General features: G+C 34.4%; 1 protein-coding gene across 3 annotated transcripts in view; it reads right to left on the reverse strand.

Annotated features, from left to right (window-relative positions):
* Nucleotides 1–13,871, reverse strand: part of ATP8A1 (ATPase phospholipid transporting 8A1) — a 102,791-nt gene that overhangs the window by 37,837 nt on the left and 51,083 nt on the right. For all 3 annotated transcript variants that reach the window (XM_064710329.1, XM_064710328.1, XM_064710327.1), the window contains 5 exons: nucleotides 12,021–12,159; nucleotides 10,766–10,830; nucleotides 7,212–7,384; nucleotides 4,489–4,672; nucleotides 4,269–4,379 (listed from right to left, as the gene is read on the reverse strand). In XM_064710329.1, the coding sequence (XP_064566399.1) occupies nucleotides 4,269–4,379; nucleotides 4,489–4,672; nucleotides 7,212–7,384; nucleotides 10,766–10,830; nucleotides 12,021–12,159 (672 nt within the window). The remainder of the gene's footprint in view (nucleotides 1–4,268; nucleotides 4,380–4,488; nucleotides 4,673–7,211; nucleotides 7,385–10,765; nucleotides 10,831–12,020; nucleotides 12,160–13,871) is intronic.

Genomic DNA, 13,871 nt, shown 5'->3' on the forward strand with positions numbered 1-13,871 from the left:
AAATTCATGAAGAAGAAATCTTTCAATGTGGCTAAAAGCAGTGGTCTCTAGCAGAAAACTACTGTTTAGTGGAATACCACATATTTAACTTCAAGAGACAAAACATCTCTAGTATCTAAGCAGAAACATTAGTTTTATATTAGTTACAAGATTAAGAACAACTGGCTTATGCCATAATGGCTCAAAATTAAAAGAGCTAAAAGGTGGAAAAAGAAAAAACAAAGGACAAATATAGTCCTTACCTCAAACTGTAAGAGAAGAAGAAAATAACCTACCTATCTGCTTCAACTTCTGAATCTTGGGCCCTAGAAAATTACACTCCTAACCCTCTATGAAGAAAGTAATATGGAGCTTACTACATTATTAATAGTGACAAGAAACACTTGCTCTGCACTGGGCAATTTATTCAGAGACAAGTGTGTTCCATCCTAGTTATGATGGACAATGAAGGAAGCTGTACCTGCAAAATAAGTTTTTAGAATGCTGGACATAACACTAATTTAGGAGCAGACTCAAACACTTCTCTGTTAGGGTATAGGCCCTACTCTAACAACTCAAATTATGAATCCAGCTCCCTTTTACAGAAGAACAGGTGATTGGTGCTTTTAAAAATAGTATTTTAGTCAATATATGTGAACAGGCAGTAAAAATTAGACTATTCTGTAGTTCAACAGCTATGAAATTTTCTACTGAAAAGGAAAGAATTAAGTCCCCAGCCTGTCTAAAATGAGATGAACCTCAACAAAGATCCTTGTATTTCTAATTTTTCCAGCCAAGTAATGCAAAAATGTGGGCATGAGCCCAATCACTCTCTGCTGCGTGTGTTTCAAACTGAACTTGGTGCAGTTTGCACCCCTCAAGTAAGCCATGGCACAGTGAACCACAGCAGCTGAACTGTGCAGCTCAGACCCAGTGTGAGTATGCCCAGAAGCCTGCTCATGTTTGGGGTTATGCATTATATGGGTTATGCATTATATGATCATGGCTATTCATCTGATATGTCAGGCAAAGGAAATAGGAACACAGTGGTCAATTCCAGTTATGGACATGAACTGCTTGGGGGAAGGGGGAAAATAACCCCCCCACCATCCAAAGTTTATGGAATAAAAAAGTCATTATAGTTTGAATTACTTAATAAATTAATTATTTTCATGGTATCACTCAAATTGTTAAAAATAGCCATGTTTAAACATCTGTGACTGAAATTTAAATCTCAACTCCACACATCTGTTTCTTCTGCTTGTCTTGGTCTTTTATCACTCTTACTCTGATTCTTACTATTATTCTTACTCTTTCATTTTATGTTTCATGTTGGGTAAAAATCAAATATTCTTATTTTTTAAAACTGTAAATCTTTTTTATTTAATATGAACCAGTTATTTTACATTATTGCTAGTTGTTACTAGATAGCAAAATGAGAAGTAGGAATAGGAAAATTCTGTTCCTCTGATGTCAAAGAGTGATTTTCACAGCTTCATAAAATGAATAGTTTAATGACAGATGCATACAGTAATGGTAATTATAAAAATAAAACCAATCCACAAAGGAGTTCTCAGTCATGAGATCAATCTCAACATCAACCACCTTTGTAAAATAAAGTCAGCTCCTCCAAAATAAGTATGAGACTTTGCATAGGCTTATCCTACATGAGTGTGATGATCTGTACAGGCTCAATGAAGCACATTAGTGGTCTACTAGAGATTAAAAGTTTTCACTTGCAATTTAGACTGATACATCAGAATATAGCCTCTCAAGTCATTGTGACTAGTCCCATACAAAAGATGAGGCCCATATTTAAATAGCTATTGCATCAAGACACACAGTAGAAAAACATTATAACAGACCACTTCTAGTTTCTTGTGAATAGGAGTTTAAATGTCAGTAAGCACTGATCACTGTGCTTCAGTATTACTATAGACCTTTGCCATTTTCTGAATTAAGAAACCAATTGACATCAATTTCGTATCAGCCCATGAATGCCTAGGATAAAGGCTATACTTTAGATTAAATGGAATATTTTCCATTATTTTTACTGAGTAGACATTTAAAATCAGGATACAGATCTATTAAGTAAGGGTAGGTATTTTTATTATTGTCAGAATAAAAGGAAACTTGTTTAAAGTAACTTCCAGACGTGCCTTTCACAGTACTATTTTCTAAACTCCAAGACAGAGGAGGTGTGGCCACAAAAGCCTCACTGAAGTTTTCCTGATGTAGCATTTCTGCATATTAAGCAGCAGCTTACAAATACTCATTGAGCTCCCTGCTCCCACGCCTGATCTGTACAAAAAAACTGAAAAGAGAGACTCAAGACTGGCAGTTGTCCTTTCTGGAGACATTCAATGATGAATTTCTGCCCATTCACTCACAGTATTGACATGAGCTATTAACATCTCTGAAAAGTTTTCTGAGCTGACAAATGTGGGGTATACAGGAATTCAAGCAGAATTTATTTTGTCTTCCAGAGAAGGTGTATATGGCAAAATGATTGCATGCATTATATATAAAGGGTCATAACAACCCATATCAAAATTCTCTCTTTGCCCTTCAATTTGCTCAGGAAGAAGAGACTATCTGTTCATAAAATCAAAGTTTTTATCTTTAGGCTATGATCTCTGTACCCTGCATTTAACTTTCTTTCTCAAAAAATACAAATAGTGGGATACTTATATCTGATTTATTAAAGTTCACGACATGTCTGCAGGTGACAATGACAGAAATTTAAGACAAATAAGTTGATATATTCTAAAGCCAACCTTTATATGCTTTCCATAAGCAAAGTATACATTATTACATTTTTTTCAAATACTTCTAGAGCTACTGCTAATCAGTACTCGTGGAAGTCTGATCATGTAAGTAGATGTACAGCCTTTGAAATACAGGCTCTAAAGTCTGCCACTTCTAGACAATAAAGGATCTTTAGTGGACTTACTTTTTCTATAGCTTCCTACTTTATATTTTTCTTAAGAGGCTACAAACTTGTTGCTATTTACATAGAAATCTATTTGCAGTTATAACACAATAAGGAGAGAAAAAAGAGGAAATTTAGAAAACGTAAAACTATGGTAAGAAAAGTACACTCCTTTGGCTACAACATTGTACATAAAAAATGTAAAGTATTTTCAAATATTACAACAATTAAGGTCACATAAGTAAGTATCCAAATCGAAATATTAATCTAATGTTTACATCAGGTTTAACAGAAATAAAGCATTTTTTCTTCCAGTAAAGCTGAACAGTTACTTTGCAAGTTTAAGGTACTAATTTGAAAATATATTTAAAGAAATAACGAAAATTTAAAGAGTATCTGTTAACCCCATAAACATACAAAATACGTAAGACTTTCAATAAAATTTATTTTATGGCTAAGATTTTCAGAAATTAAATATTTTTTCCACATTTTTAACCCAAAGTTTCACTGTGAATATAAAGTTTGAATCAATTATAAATGCTATATATATATATATATTTATATATGTGTGTGTGTGTATTTTTGATGATAGAAGATGCAGCAGCTGTCAGAAGAAAAGGATGGGAAGAACGAGAGGAGCTTTAAAAAATTATTTAAAAATATGTTTAAAACATTTCATGGTTGCTGTGTGGTGATGAAGGGAGTGAAAACTACAATTACACATTCTGTTCTAACCATACCTACCAATAAATGTAGATTAATTACAACACAATCCTCTCATACCACTGTATTTTTTGCAAGATTTCACTCCTTAAAATCCCAGGTGAAAAAACGAGGTCAGCTACTTTCAGGAAAGTATCCCTGTTCTTGAACAGGAGCCTGAGGATGCAGGATCACCCCATTCAGCAAGTGAAAGGTGCCCAAGAGTGGAACTGAGCCTGTCTGTACCAGCCCTGGGCACAGCAGTGCAACAGAGACCTCTGACAGGGCTGCACACTCTGAACCCACAGGCCCTGACTCCAGCACAAGGAGCTGAAGCACGCACATCTCTGGGTAAACTTAAGGCAAACTTGTAACTGGACTCCTAAATTACTGCAATGATGTTACATGTACAGCATTTCAATAAGCTAGCAGTATTAGAAACACGTTTAGTACTAATATTTACCATGCATTTTTAAACAACTGCGGTTTTTGAAAGTAAAAAAAAAAAACAGATTAATCAGATTATTAAAATTTCAAGATTCAGTACTAGTAGGTATTTATTTACAGTTAAAATATTTTAAAAAATATCATAACCAAAAGCTCAAAATTAAGGTTTTACTTTCAAGAAGTAACATTTCACCTGCTGTAAAATTACCTCAATAATATAAAGGACTATATTCTTGTAGAAACAATATAAGATGCATTTAGCTACTCTGTTATAATTCCAGGCTCCATGGACCAACAGCAAGTTCTTCAAATACTTGAACTGCAAAAAAAAAAAAAAAAGAACGAACGTACAATTAAAACATACATACACTAATATTAATAAAATTTTAAAATATTTTATTGTAGTATTTTGCAGTGTAATGACTTACCTGAGCAATTGAGTAGTCTGAAGAATTAGCAGCTTGTAGACCTTCATTCCCACTGATACCAACACCAACATGTGCTGTTTGTATCATACTAACATCATTTGCTCCATCACCAATTGCTAGAGTTACTACCTTAACTTGTTTTTTAACCATTTCTACAACTTCAGATTTTTGAAGTGGTGATACCCTAAGGGATAAAAAAACCAAACAGGTTTATTAATACAAGACTTTCAAATGAATGTAATTTCAAAATACACTTTATATTCTGTGGAAAGCTAATAAACCCAGGCCAATTAACATCCTAGTGAGCGACGCTGTCTTGTTATTGCCCTTCAAGGGTATATGTTAAAAGCACATTCACAGCAAAATTAATAAAAACCAGCATTTATGAACTTTGGACTACTTAAAAGCTAAAAGAGGATTCTATGTTGAGGAAGTCACCTTACCAAGTGTGTTAGAGAGAACTGTTTGAAAGTGCATTTTAAAAAATAAAGGAATGAAAAATAATACAGCCTTCAAATTGAAGGTGGCTATGTAATCACATTATTCAGTAGCCAGCACAACACATACACAACTACTGGACTTCTAAAAAAGCTGTGTTAGACGAGTCCACAGCCTTGTGGAAAACCTGGCTTGAAAGTTTCTGGGCAACAGCCCTTCTGAAACATTCTGTAGGTCCACCTATATGAAAAAAAAAAATCTTTCTATGATCTTTTGGTATGTGTTTTATTTGAACTCTGCTTTTGAGAACTGTACCAAGACTTGCTACAGCCAGCTTCTACAGAAGATTCCTGCCCCAAGTACTTCTTTTTCATCTTTCTAACTTCTCAGGAACAGTGCCTTAATTCTTTTTTAGACAATGTTACAGGGGCAGCTGAAAGATGGCACTATCACTGCCTCAAGTTCATGGTGAAACCAGTAAAAAATATTTTTCATTCATTTTCTCACTCTTAGCTGTACATTTTTACTCCAGAATAACCCATTTAACATTCTTCTTGCATATATTACTCTGAAGCCAACACAGAGTTGGAATTCAGCTTGCTGAAGTCTTTAAGCCAAACATCTGCTTAGAATTAATAATATATACAGATTTTTTTTTTTTAAGAGAAATGTCTACTGAATATTTGTCAGCATCATCTGTGCTAGTCTTAGGAAGAATCCATTGGTAATAAATGTTTCTGCAGAAGTCAATGCAGCCTGCAAACTTAAAAGAAAATGGTGTAATTTGTACTTTTAGAACAAACGAGAATTTCGGATGTTTACTGTCATTATATGGATGAAGAAAGAGCTTACATTCTTGTTAAGTCTGGATTATTTTTTTTACCTTAATTAAAAATTACCATTTAAAACTTTTTATTTTTAAGCTCATAAACAAGGAAATGAACTTTTTTGGTACTAAAGACAAAGCATTTAACAGAAACAAATATTTTGGCAGAATTTTGACTTTTGGGAAACATGGAATATTAAATATGTTCACATTAAAACAGTGAGTGTTACAAGCAAGTATTTTAGTTTTAAACCTGTAGCCAATTTTTAAGCAACCACAAAATATGTCAGACATATATCTAGATATGCATTGAAACCAACTGACCTAGGTAAATTATGGTAGTGTAAAATGAAGAAATTACAGACAGAATACTACTAGAACAGAAATTTTCATTTTGCACTTTATTGTTTCTTTACAAGAATGCCAACAATAAAAGACAGATTTATGTACACAATACCCATCAATGGTTCCCCAGTTCAACAAAACCAGAAAAATTATCTCTTCAAATGGCATAAAATGTATTTTGTAATCAAGGAAAGAGAAGAAAAAGAAATATAGCTTGAAAAGACCAGTTCTACATGTATCTCCTGCTTGTTACTGAATTGAGCAAACTCAAACTAGTGGAACAAGCACAATACTCCAACTTATCTGTCAGAAAGACTACTGCCATTAGGAAGGTGTTTATGCACAGTATAAACTGTTCATCAGAGAAACTTCTCAGTTTAGAAGACAGTAAAACCTTAGTTTGAAATTCAAACTGTTTCAGGCTGAAGCATGGCTACAAAGTTTAACCACAAAAACATTAGTTAAAAAATCCCTTGGCAGCATGACATTGTTTTTCAGAAGGGATGGAAAGACTAGAAATCCAGTGATTATTTGGATATTGTAATATTACTTCTTTTTCTGTATCCTTTTGCAAAGTAGAAAAATAGTTCCATTTTGAACAGATTTTTCAGATGAATCTCACTTATTTTCATGGAACAATGGAAGTTTCTAGCTGTAATAGTTATTATTTACAGGAAAGGATGAAAGGGTTCATAGTATAAACAAAGCCTATAACAATCAGGCATAATAATGCTTAGAAAGGCATTTCCACCATCTTCAGGCAGTAGTACCTTTAACATTTATGGGCACTTCTTATGCAGTGTAATCCACATCTTACAGAAAAGCAGCCTGTGGAGAAAGATCTACAGGTGACTCTAGATATGCTAAAACCTGTGGTTAACTGTAATATCAATTCAAGGTCAAGATTAATGTCTCAACCTTACTGAGACTACCCTCAATGGATTACAAATCATGTTCCTGGAAATATGCAATCTGAGTGACTCTGACAAGTACACTTTGTTGCAGACTGCTCTACAGTGATATTTCACTTGAATGACTGTATTTCAGAACTCCAGTTTCTTTATTTTTATATGTCAATAAAAATAGCATGAAGAGAGAATAATGTAAACCTTACCTGCAACAAATAACAGCTTTACATGACAAAGCCAAATCCAGGAAATACTGTCTTACTCCAAATGTCAAAGCATACTTCAGAGATTTACCATCAATGATGAGAGCAAAATCATTTTCCTTCCTTAAAGCATCACCAAGAGTACTGCAATGATGGCTAAGTGTCTCTCTTGTTCCCTGTTGCACAAAAAAAATTGGGGTCCATTATTTTGGCTTCTTAATATTCTTAAATCAAAATTTTTCAGTGATAATAAACACTAGCACTTTGGTTTTTGAGGAAGTTGCCTTTTGATTCTGCTACCGAATATTATAAAGCAAAAAGCATATTTGCAATATTGCACTATTATGTTGTGTAGGACTGCTCTTTCACTCTGCCAAAAAAGAAGCGTATAAGTTGAGGTGGAACCTTCAATGTTCTTTGAACAGTAACAGTAGTTGCATACATATTTGCCAGAAGACACAGGTATACAGAAAACTGATATAATAATACAAAAGATGAGTCACATATATAGAGATACTAGAATTTGCTATTATACCAAATGTTCCTAAATGTTTAGAAAAAAGGAAATACAGATAATTAATGATAAAAATACAGGCATTATAATTGATAGTTCTATTACATTAAATTCATATTTTTACATAATTTAACAATTATAACACAAAGTATATGTTCCTGTTATATAAAGGAACATATTTTGTATTTTTCAATTGCTAATGACAGTTTGAATCATACCTAGAGAAGTCACTATTTTGTGATCTAGTAGTGAGAACTTCAGATTACATTCAGTAGACAATACATTCATATATATTTATTTATGCAGTAGCCTGCTTTGGGAAGGTCAGTGACATCTCGTTAGCTAAAGTGCAGTTCTACCATGGAGCGTCATAAGGGACAAAAAATATTGCTTGTTGCCCTTCTTTCTTTTTGAAAGATCTTCACAGAGCTACAACACACTTTTCTTCTGTTTCCTGCTTCACAGCCCAAAAGTAAAAAGTATTTTAGAGGAGAAAGGAGATGAAAAAACCTCTTTTGCTTGTAAAATATTAACTTTGGAAGCTAGTGGCATCCTATGACAACATCTTCCCATATTTTTTTACAAGTTTACCAATGAAATAATTGTGCTACTTCAGTGATGTCAGGCATACATAAACCAAATTTTGTGTAATCACCTAAAAACAGAACACTGAACTAACTAAAAATTTCAAACCCCTCTGAAATTAAATTAAAAGATACTGCTTTGCCTTTTCAACTCAACTTACTCCTTCCAGTTCCACACATTGCTGTTAATGGTTTTTGACTATTTTGCTTCTACTGGACTTCTAAAGATTCATTGGTTTATCTAAAATGAGATTAGCCTGTAGGGGAATTCTGCACTTGTCCTGGCTCTCACCTGCTAGAAACTGTGACAGAAATGAAGTTCCACTGTTTAAAATTATATGCTACAAAGTCTTTAAAATGACAACAGTTTCTGTTACTATTTTCTAGAGCATCTTCTCTAATTAAGAAATATTGCAACATAAAGGAAGTATCAATTATTCTCATCTCTCTGGACTGTTTAAATCAAAGTTTAAACAACACATGAAAAGTCATATTCCTCTCCTCTGCTGTTTCTTCTATGTAGTGAAATTCTCATAATCCAGGAGTAAATGATCTGCCATTTAGATTTCGCCTCAAGACAAATACCATTCCAAAGAGTTGAGATACCTAAATACTTTTAGTTCTATACCAGCTAATGTCTACTGAGGACTGGAGAGGTGTGTGGGGTTGAGATATTTTTCTTATAATTTCATGAACAAGGGTATTTGTTCAAACTAAAGAGGATCTTTTATTTCAGCATATTCTTTGTAAGCTCAGTTCACAGAGCTGGGATACAGTCTGAACAAATACATTTAGTTCTAACTTCCTCTGTCTTGCATGCTTAAGTCGTAGCAATGACCAAATTGATGAGCTATTTGTTTTGTTACATCTTTTTTTTTCATGTCTTTGAGACAGGGGATTCGGCATGTCCATAAAGGGGTTAGATTTGCAAGCTCTGTTTTAGCAAAAGCCACTGGTATGCAATGGACATATACTACTATTTTAACAGCAAGGAGAAGAAACATTCACTTAATGCCACTGTTCTCAGTGCAAGGTTTCAGTGTTTTTCAGAAGAGTATGCAGATCAAGAAAAGCCAACCTCCCTGACTCCACTGCACCTATCAACATCTTTACATAGCCAAGAGGCTGTACTTTACAGACGAGGAGGAGAGGACTGCCACAGAGCAACTCCCATCAAAGATCCCAAATACACAAGTGCCACGACACTGGGATTATCTTCTCCAAGTTTTTCTGGATGCTCAGTTCCTCTCACAATGAGGAAACTGGGTTGTCCAGCCACCCTCATGGGTGCACAGAGTCCCAGTACAAGAGGTGGACCTGGCTCAAAAGCCAAAGTGTCATTCTATGTGATTTCCTTAACAGACAATATTGCAACAAAGTACTACAGTCTCTTGCCAACTGTTACTGGTATGCAGAAAGGAAAGAGGAATTGATCCACCTTTGCAGCTGCAATGACTCAGCATTCTGCAATCACAGCAATCCATCCCTCTCTTCATTTCCTGAGACCTGACCCACTCCTCTATTAGAGCTTTCAAGGTAATTTACTCAAGGTAACGAATCACTCCAGAAATAGAGACTGACTTGTCATTCCAACCACAAGGAAAGGGTAGGACACAAGATATACATTCATCAAACAGTAAAAATGCACACCATCACGTGAGGCAGAAAACTTCATAAATAGTCTCTTAAAATATTTTCATAGAGCTAGTTTACTCTGTTTCTTGAACTGCCTCTCAGACTACATTCACCTGCTGCTGAAAAAAACTTTATGCATGTTATCACCAAAACCAGATTTGCAAGTGACCAGTTTGCATGTACAAATCCAGCTGGCCTAAGATATTGCATCTCCATGTACTCTGTACTTTGGCCATGTAAGGAAAGGATCTCTCAACCTCTATACAATATAGACACTCCAGTCTGAAATAGAGAGTACACTGCAGTTATCACTGCAGCTACTATCATTTATTCTTATTCTATACTTATATAAATTTACTATAAAAATAGATTGCTTGATAGATATTTATTGAACTTTTGAATCACCACACTAGAAGTGGTTAATCTGTAATGATTGTATAATGTGAAACTCCTGGCTTTGAGCTGCATGGATGAAGTCTACTACATGGGATTTATCTGCTGATAGTCGTGAAGTTCCTTTGTGTAGTAGCTGCACTGTGATTTCAGAAGGTGTAGACTGTTTTCCAGTTATTCAGTAACATTCTGTCACAAAGATCATACAGTCTTCCAAGCATGGAATACTAAAATAAGGAAAGCAATGCCCCAAGACAAACATAAACAACATCCCCCCAAATCATGGTTTTGGCAGAATTTTCTATGTCTGTCCAGATAAACAGACACTCCAACTTATTTTTTGTTGTTACACCAACCTCACCATGATGTCTGGATATTTTAAGCAATAAAATAATGTTTCATTAACTGAGAACTTTAAAGATTTTACTTACATCAAGAGAGCCTTCATTTATAACAATTAGTCCCATGTTCTTTCTCAAAAGTTTACAAGAATGACCTGTTCGAAAAGATTTTGTTTTTAAAAATCAGTTTCACAAAATCTGTTATAACAAAGCATTTTTTTCCTGTAATAAATCTACAGACATAATTAAAAATAAGATTTACCTAGCTGAAATAAATGATAAAGAAAGAAATTCTACTACATTTTATATAAGTACATACATATATAAGTCAGAACAGCTAGAATTTCCCTTGCTGCAACTTGCAGCTGTTCTGCCTTATTCAGAGGTGCTTCAAAGAGAGTTACAAAAAACAACAAACAGATCTCTCTAAGCCTTGTAAATTCTTAGAATGCAACTTGCATTTCCTTCAAAACTTGCACATATACACCTTTTCATTCTTTCTTCATTCTTTGATACATAAACAGGATGCATTTTCTGAGCAGATGATGTAGACTGCCTATTCAAAAATATGTATCACCATTCTTAATAAAGTGGAAATATTGGTATTATGTGTATTGCCTCAAACCTGAAGGTACTAAGGAAAATAACCTTAGATCAACTATATTTTGTGCATATGGAGAGTTCTTTAAGATTAGAAATAATAGCATCCAATAAAGATTAGAAATAAGCATCCAATAAAAAGGATTTATATGACTAAAGTAAGGCTTTATTCCGGACATGCATCTACACCACAGCAGTAAGTGCTGATGTGGTCACATGCAAAGAATATTAAATGGTAAAAACAGCTTTCATGTCTAACTTTTTAAAGATACAGATTTATCATTGTTGAAATCAGTCTTTTTTACCATCCTTCATAATAAAAAGAAAGAAAAAAACCCCCATTGTTAAAACGTTATAGTACTCTAGTTCACCTTTCTTGGAAAGAAGCAAAAATAGAGAAGGGAAACTAAAAATTCTCACATTATCTTAATATTATTCCCTCTCATTGTCAAAAGTCAATATATTCTTTTAAATTGATTTCATATGCTATAAAAAAGTACAATTTTCTATTTTTTTGCCTCCTCTCTAACATAAACTTTTCTTGCTCTTAGTATTTTAACAGAGGCAGAATCCAGCATTTCCTATCCTCCTCCTATCACTGACTAAGTTCACATTCAAATTCTGGAGTGACATATAACATTATTTTTTACAAGACAACTTTCCACTCTGAAAGAAATTTTACTGCATCAACTGCTATTATTTTTAAACCTGTAACAAAGAAATCAAATAAATACAAATATAGTACCAATATTAATGGCAGTCTCTTGTTTGTCCCCAGTAAGTATCCAGATTTTTATGTCTGCTTTCATGAGTGTCTCTATGGTTTCAGGCACTTTGTCTTGTAGTTTATCTTCAATTGCTGTTGCTCCGAGCAGCTGAAGATTCTGTGAAAATAAAATACTTCATACATACAGGGTTTTTTGACTTAAATTCAATTTCAATGTTCCATTTATTTTATTTAACTCTCTGTATTTACAACAAGATAAATGCACTCTAAACTCATTAACCAGATTTGGTATCAACAAATAAAGAACTTACACTTTATTCCATGAGCTTTAACTTAGATATCTCTGACTTAGATATCTCTGGCTTGACAAAACTGCACAGCATGACCGCTCATATTTCAATCAATTATTCTCTTAGCAGCTCAGTAGCTTGTTCAGCAACAGCTACCTTTTCCTGAGGAGTACCTCTCTGATTTGAAGGCTTCAGGAATGCTAAAGCATGCCTTCTCTCTTTTAATGATTTCTCTTCCCTTTGTAAAAAAAAATCCAAAACACCTGTACATTTATCTTAGTATTTTATGCTTGATTTAGCTTCCTATGGAGCAAATCCACACAGTTTTTGTGAATACAGCCATTTTTATATTTCCTATTACTATACCTTTAAAACTAGTTAAATGTTAAAGACACCATTATACACCTAATAGTGTGCAATCCTGCCAGCAGCATGGCCTGCATACCACATCCTGAGGAAGTACTTGTGCAGCTTACACACACATTTGTAAAGGTAGCAGGGTTGTCATGGCATTAAAAAGTAATGTCATTTCAAGACTGTTTTGTCACATCCAGATAAACTGCTCCAGAAATGTTTATTAGTGACTGAAGCTATATACCTTCACCTTTCTTTTTCATGAATTAAACACTACAGATTCGTGAGGCTCTGAATTTTAACCAGTTTTGTCAATCAATCTGTGTTACACTTTCTGAGGAAGAAAACCTAAAAATAACCCCCCCAAAATTTAAGCATCAAAACTTCAAGCACCACTGGTCTCATGCACTTCTTTTTCTTATAAATTTAATAGTCATGGGACCTTTTTATTGTTGGGGTAGGGAAGTCCTAACTTCATGCTTGGCTACTCCAGAAGGAGTGATGTCAGAAACTTAAGGCTCTGCTCTTGTGATGCTGTTTCTGGGTACAACCTTGCTTTACAGGCTTCAGTAAAACAGAGCCTGACAAAGTAGAACAAGTGCACCAGAAGGACACAAAAATAGCTGAGGGCCCAGAGCACACCATATTAAGAGCACCTGAAGAAGTAGGATGAGTTTAACATGGGAAAAAAGAAGACTAAGGGAGGGATTCCTTCTGCTAACTGAAGCTTGCAGAGCAGCCATTCTTCTCCAAAATGTATACTGCACAGCGAAAGAGCAAGAAGCACCAGACACATTCTGCAGCAATAAAAATTTTAATTCTGAAGAAGGAAAAAAGACTAAGTTGAACATCAAAAAAAATTACCTGCTGCAGCTGGGAAAACTCCCTCCTTATGGCTACTCTAAACTTCATCAAAGTGTTGGGCAAGCAAAACTAGCCCTGCTTTAAACAGGGATTTGTGTCTATATGACATCCTGAAGTCCCTTCCAATCTTGACTACTCCACTGTTCCAAGATCATTATATAATGAGGCAGATGTTGTTTATCTGTTCTTACAGTTTTTTACACACTAGGAGAACTCTGGAAAAAAAGCTTTCCAGTACTTCAACCCATAATCGACACTTTCCAGCAAGGTAGCTACTTGCAGGAAAAACTTTGTCAGATTAATGGTTCCTTCATTTTGATTGTTTAAACTGCAAGGACTACCTGACACAGCTGTCAGCATA

This window comes from Zonotrichia leucophrys, chromosome 4 (genome assembly GCF_028769735.1).
Source record: "Zonotrichia leucophrys gambelii isolate GWCS_2022_RI chromosome 4, RI_Zleu_2.0, whole genome shotgun sequence".
Lineage (NCBI taxonomy): Eukaryota > Metazoa > Chordata > Aves > Passeriformes > Passerellidae > Zonotrichia > Zonotrichia leucophrys.